At 29.3% G+C, this 7218-nt stretch overlaps 1 protein-coding gene across 1 annotated transcript; it reads right to left on the bottom strand.

Annotated features, from left to right (window-relative positions):
• Positions 1–571: 571 nt before the first annotated feature.
• On the bottom strand, positions 572–3828 carry LOC109788949 (putative LRR receptor-like serine/threonine-protein kinase At1g06840). The gene is made up of 3 exons (XM_083072897.1): positions 2532–3828; positions 1784–1918; positions 572–1357 (listed from the first exon to the last, which is right to left on the bottom strand). Exons 1-3 carry the CDS (start codon positions 2745–2747, stop codon positions 1007–1009), a joined length of 702 nt encoding a protein of 233 aa, XP_082929023.1. The 5' UTR covers positions 2748–3828; the 3' UTR covers positions 572–1006.
• Between the last annotated feature and the right edge of the window lie 3390 nt (positions 3829–7218).

Here is a 7218-nt window from a genome sequence, read left to right as displayed (position 1 = left end):
TAAAAAATATAATACCACTTCAATAAAAAAAGGATAAAATAATAATTGTGTATATATTATTTATTCTTACATAAAAAATTTAATTATATAAAATATAATTTTAAAATATTAATTTCACTCTATTAAATAACTACAAATTTTATTTTATTTCTTATCAAAACAAATTTTACTTATTCCATCTCATTAATTTCTTTCAATTTCTTCCTGTCCCCCAAATAAGTCATAAGGTTGTGGTGGATCATGGAACCAATATAATATAATATAATTAAGAAATAATTATATTCTTTTAAGCATATGATCAAATTCGATCTTTAAGTCATATGTATGAAAGAACATAGTTAAAGAAATAGTTTTTGACCATCAACCCATGAATATACTACCCATCCAAAAAAAAATGTGGATAACAATCACAAAAGAAGTTCCAATATTGTTCTTTTATTTTTTTATATATATATTTTTTGGAGGGTCTAGTTTGGATTTAACTTGTCTTTACATGTTGCTTTCATCATGATTAATCTAACGATTCAATGCAAATAGATCAAGATATCCATGATGTTACCAGGATATATAGGCGAAAAGACATACTCAAGATTACTCTGAGCATCCAAAATTGGAAGGCTTGTACAACTTCATGATTTCACGGAGGAACAACATTATTTTCAGCTAATACTAGACGAAGTGCTCATGCAATGCACGACCGTAGAAATTTTAAGAGGCTTTGTAATCACTAATCATGAAATAAGATGCTTCCACATTTTTGAGACAATAAAAAACTAATGCTTCCATATTTTTATCAAGGATAATACTTACATAGAGTGTCATCCGTACTATTAGTGTCATTCTTCAATCAAATAAAATGTGTAATAAAAGATTTTATTAAATATCAACACATATTATTAAAGTAAGGCTTCAATTCTGATCAAAGAGATATTTATCCTGGATAATGGGTATAGTTACATTATTTGGAATAATATATGAGGTAGACAAGCATAACATAACATATATATCAGCGAGGAACAATGGTGGGAATGACATCACTGACAAGATTACTTCCAGACACATAAGCATACTTGTGTTGGTCCTCTCTTGCCACATTAGATCCTAAAGATGATGAGGGTACCATTTGACCTGAATTATCGAAGGTAACATCTGGGTAACTAGTGTCACTTTCTAATAACATTGCAACAATATCTTCAAGTTCCCTCACCACATCTAGCATTGATGGTCTCTCTTCTGGATTGTCTTGGCAACAACTGAGGGCCAGAGTTAAAAACTTGTCCAAGCAATCAGATTGGTATAAACCCATTTTGCTCTTTATGGTGGCATATATCATGCCAGACCGACAAGCCACTTTAATCTGACAGTGATACCAAATTGTGTGTCGTTACTTATATTGCCTTGTTTACTTGTTATTAATTCCTTTCTACATGCTATGCAAATAATCAAATAACCAACAATTCAAATGTGAAATTTTTCTGCACATTGTACTTCCGTAATAACCTCCTATTGTTTAATATTTACAGCAATATCCGTTGTAGAGGATACACAGTGGAATATTTTTCAAGCAATCAACAATCAATATATTGTTGAAGGAGTGTCAGTGTCAGTTAAGGAAAATTAGTGTAAGAGTAGAAAAAACAGGAGGTTTATATGCAATTTTGCAAAATATCATACTATCAATGTAATTAATTTACTCTAATAAATTTTTCCTTGACATTTTTTATACAAAATATTTTTAGTGATATAGTGATCTAACATGGCAGAGAGAAACAGTAAAGATTACCTCGTTAACAATGTGTTTCCCACGTGATATTGGTTGCATGCCCGTCAAAATCTCAAGAAACACAACTCCTAGGCTATAGACATCACTTTTGTCGGTAAACTTATGAGTCAACACATATTCTGGGTCCAGGTAACCCTGCGGAAAAAATAGTATTGATTTTCAGTGCTAGCTAGGAAAGAATGGACTCAAAAATTGCAGCACCCCCATGTATATGACTTAATGATAAGAACAAATTAAAAGTACACCATAACATTTTGTTTTATCAATAGACATTGTTTATGCAGTCTCTTAAAGTTAACAATTAAAGATTAATCAATATTCGCAAACTTGACTTTTGTTAATTAAACATTATTTTAAAAATAAAATTTAGTTAGAATTTTTTAAATGTGATTGGTAATGTTCTCTAATCAAAATAATTTTTCTTCCGCAATATGTGTAAATGTATATTAATGAAATTTACATTAAATACAATGCATATTATTAAAATAAAACTTTAATTTTGATTGGAGAATAATATCAATTACACCTAAGAAACTGTATTAAGTTTTATCATTATTTTAACACCAAAGATAATCGATCATAAGCTTTACAAGCAACACTATAAGGGTAGGAAATGACAAGCCAGAAAAATCTCAAAATTGCACAAAAAAGTATATGTTGAAATATTTAATTTTAATAAGAAATTTCTCAATATAATTCTAGGCCTTAAGTATTGAAATCATTCAAAAAAATTCTTTGACAAACTTACTGGTGTTCCCTTCACAACTGTCGACAAGTACTTGGTACCACTTCCTTCTTCATATGGTGCAAGACGTGACAGTCCAAAATCAGCCACTTTAGCTGTAAATTTGGAGTCCAAAAGTATGTTGCTGGTTTTTATATCTCGGTGGAATATTGGAGGGTTAGCTTCTGTATGCAGATATAGTATGCCTTTGGCTGCACCCTTGACAATTTTCAACCCCATACCAAAATTTTGTCTTTCCTTGCTTTCTTCATTTTTACCTGTCAAGCATAGTATCTATTAACTTTGGATCATATCTTACATGCATCATTGACATCACTAAGATTATTGCTACTATCATGATTTCTTTTTTCAACATGACTGCCTCAAATACTAGGAGTAAACGATGAGTGTTTTTAAAAGCATTCATATAGATTGAATTTCTATCTATTGAGATATTATTTTTCCTCACACATCAAGCATAAAAAACTCACCAGTTGTGCCAATACAACAGAGTTCAGATTAGAGAAGCTGTTAAACTTACTATAAAATCCTAAACATTTCCCAAAATGATATTCAAAATTGCTTGAGCATATATAATATTTTTGCAAATGAAACCCAAAACTGGAGAGCTGAAAACATGAATATGAAAAGGAGATAATATGCACTAACAAAACAAGGTGGTAGATATATCTATTTATATTTCACATAGGCATAGAATTTCTAGTTTTAATATAGAAAATTCCAACAATTTCATACCAGAAATCCAGTCCCTTAGGGTGCCATTGGGCATGAATTCATAAACCAGCATCTGAACCAGCAGAAAGAATAGATGAGAACAAATTATTAATTGTAAACTGTCTAGCTGATATGTCAAAACATGTCTAAGAAAAAGATTACAAATTTCAAAGATAAGCTTTCTTCAATGTATTATAAAAGATAGAAACATCGAAGAAACTAACTACAGTCTATATTGACATAATAAGAGTATGTAGTCAGTAGTGACAGAATCAATATGGAAACCGGTTAGAGCATGCAAATCATGTGCCCCTTATTAGTGAACTCATCTCGCCTGTGACCAGGAGCATAACAGAACAGACACACCAAACCATATCAACAGAAAGAACAACAAAAGGTTTAAATAGACTAAAGGAGACAAACTGGATGCATATTGGTTCAGGGACTAATTGAAAATTTCTCTATCTTTTTAAGAAAACTGCCTTAATAGTTAGAGGAATGTACCTTATGCTATGGCATTCTTTAATCATTATTCAGATTCATGCACAACAAATTCAAATTCTTCAACAACACTAGTTTCAAGATAATACAAATAACAAAATTGTAGCAACTAATATATATATATATATGAGGAGGGTTAAAACGACACCGGTGTAACTTTTACTAAGTGTTACACCATTCAATAACTTTATATTAAATGCGAATTTTGTAAATGTAACCGTTAAATTAAAAGTTCATATCTCTTAGATTATATATACAAAATTTTATATTAATCCAAGATGATTTGATATTTTATTTTTATAAAACAAAATTGACGTAATATATTCATTTTAAAATACACTAAAATATGAATATTTTGATCACCTTCAAGTTGTTGTTCAATTTTAACAAAATTTGATATACACATATAAAGTTATGTGAACTTTCAATCTAACAGTTGGATTTACAAAATTCACATTTAATTTAAAGTTATTGAGCGGTGTAACACTTAGTAAAAGTTACACCGGTGTCGTTTGAACCCTCCTCTCTCTCTCTCTCTATATATATATATATATATATCTTAAGATCTCTCTCTCTCTCTCTCTCTCTCTCTATATATATATATATATATATATATATATATATATATATATATCTTAAGAACGTGAGTTTTGACCTAAAGGTCAGTACTGTAACTTATATATTTTATTTTAGTCATATTATTAGTTGATGTCAAATCTTCAATACTAGTATATTTTGGCCATATCAGAATTTTGTGAAAAATACAAACAACACTCACATGATACTACCATACACCATAAAAACTCAAAATAAAGAAGGTGAATATCATAGAAATACATTCTAATTGACTTAAAAAGATAATAAAATGAATTACAAATATCCCTATTTATAGATCCTATTGGATTAATCATATATATAACTAACTTCTTAACGAACTAATATTATATACTCTAATAATACCTGTTCCTTTTCTTCATCACAATATCCAATGAGAGAGACAAGATTTCGATGGTGTAATCTTGATAAAAGTTCAATCTCAGTCAAAAACTCTTTTTGGCCTTGTAAGGAACCTTCTGCTGCTCGTTTAATGGCCACAAGTGTTTGTGAGTGCTTGTAATCGTACACGAGAAAAATGATAAAGGAAGAATTTGTGAAAAGAGAGAAGAAGAGAAAGATCAATAAAAACCTCAAGAATATGATTTCATATATCAGTACCGAAACATCTGAGAGTTGGTTATATATACAGTACAAACGACTAACTTTATCTAAGAGATAAGATGTGAAAATAACAACTAATCCTATATCTAATAGTAACTGAAACAACTATAACTAGATAAATATAGAATGAAGATATTATCATTCTATTTCTAATAGTGTTCCCCCAGATAAAATGCCCTTATAGACATTCCCATAACCTCCTTGGCCAACTTTAGTTGAGCTGCTAAAATTGTTTGTAGCAAGAGCCAATTCTTTGAGACTAAATTCTTTAACGTTGTCTAGTTTAATAGATACATTGGGGGCTGCAAAAAGAAATAGGCATTTAAATCCCGTTTTTCAAAGAAATCCAAAATGACACTGTAGCAGAAAACCTTGGAATACTTGCACCTACCTTTCTTGGATATCATGCGCTGGTATTTGCCATGTCTTATAAAAACCAGGAGAATGATTATAGCAGATGTTGCTAAAACACAAGCAACAGCTGCTATTAAGACAGCAACTAATATATCTATATCTGTACTACTTTTACTCCTCTTCGAATCTAAAGCAATAAAATGGAAGTTAAATTAGAGAAACACATACAAAAGTTAACCAAATCTAACATCAAAGGTTAAAAAGAGAGATTTATAACCAAAGTACAAAGAGGGACACAGATGATTTGGTAGCTTGTCTTTGTACGTGCAAAACATGCACACATACATTTTTTTTATTTATATATGATAGGTATATAACATTAAAAGTCAACATCAATATTTTCAACTTTGAAACAACGTCTCAAATCAAACCAGTTTCCAATTGTGATCAATATTTATATTTTTAATCCTTCAAAAGGAAAATTTATACTATTTTTATCTTCTTAGTCAAAAATGTATCACATTTAATTCTTAAAATATAGTTTAGATAATGCTTAAAAGTGTCATCTAGACCACTTTCACAAAAAATGGTAAATTTCTAAATATGAGGAATCAAAATCAAACAAAATATTTGCGATATTAAATGTGAACTTAAAATTTTTTAGAGACTCTAAAAACATATTTTATCTTTAAAAGAAGCTTTCTATTCTCCATAATAATATTGGTTTTTGGATTAGCTGTGAAAAAATAATATTTTATAATTTATTATTGATATAATTAATTAAATGAAATAATTTTTCATTTGAATATATTAAGTGAAAAGTGTTTCTAAAATATTATGTTTTGTTTGAATCGTAAATTTTTATAGCAAAAATACAAAAAAAAAGGATTACGTTTTTTATAATTTTTAATTTTATATGAAAAAATAGGTGATGCAACGAACATGTAAAGTAATTTTAGACTATCATCTAATCTAATAAGAAGTTATCATTTATTATGACAAGTTAATTGTTGACTTTTATAATAAATAAGTAAAAAAATTGTTTCAATAGTAGTATTTAATTGGTTAACAGGATAAAATAGTATATTATCATTAAACTCATTTTATATTTAAAATAATTAATTGTTAGGGATATAATGAGAAAAACAAAAGTTAGCTAAATAATAATAGTAGTCCTATTCAAATATGATAAGAGTGCATATGCATTGCCAATAACTTCTACAAGTAGCAAATGAAAATTCTTCTACAGAAATGTTGTTAAACAGTTCATGCATGTGATGGGATGCAATGATGCTAATATATACAACATGGCATAAATTTGTTACACACCTTAATAGGATGACATAAAAATGATAAAATTTGGAGATTAAGAAACTTAATTACCATTTGCATAAGGTCCGAGAAGAGTGAAGTTGAGGAGTTCATGTGGTCCAAAAAAATGATTGGGAGGAAATCGCCACGATGCAAATATGGTTTTAATGCGATGGATTTCACTTGCATTGAACATATGGTTGGGATCATTGTATGACGGAAATAGTTTTAGATACATGGTGATACGATATCCATCTTTCCAAGCATCTATTGATAACTGATAGTTGTCTAATTTTAAGGACTCAGTTATATATAATTCAAAACTAGTTATATAGGGAGGAAAGTAAGAAAAACTTGGACTTTTAAGCCTGTATCCAATTCTCAGAGGTGCTGCACAAAAGCAAGGAACTGGGGAAAGGGGTACATATTCATTATCCGGTTGACAATCTTGAATTGAACATACATTTGTTGGATTTGTTGGGTTTTGTGCTACTTCATCATCTCCATCTCCATCAGGTCCACAATATTGACCAATACTTTCTATGTTAGAATCCTTGCAGATTGGATTGCCAAAAAGCCTTCAAGAGAGAAA

This window comes from Cajanus cajan, chromosome 4 (genome assembly GCF_000230855.2).
Source record: "Cajanus cajan strain Asha chromosome 4, NIPB_CcT2T_4, whole genome shotgun sequence".
Lineage (NCBI taxonomy): Eukaryota > Viridiplantae > Streptophyta > Magnoliopsida > Fabales > Fabaceae > Cajanus > Cajanus cajan.
This window is presented reverse-complemented; position numbering and strand designations above follow the sequence as displayed.

Excerpts from the sequence above, each read along its gene's own strand:
- LOC109788949 (XM_083072897.1), bottom strand. The coding sequence starts at position 2,747 with ATGGGGTTGAAAATTGTCAAGGGTGCAGCCAAAGGCATACTATATCTG. Across the intron at positions 1,919-2,531 it reads CAGTTGTGAAGGGAACACCA|GGTTACCTGGACCCAGAATA; the intron begins GTAAGTTTGTCA and ends TTTTTTCCGCAG. Across the intron at positions 1,358-1,783 it reads GGAAACACATTGTTAACGAG|ATTAAAGTGGCTTGTCGGTC; the intron begins GTAATCTTTACT and ends TATCACTGTCAG.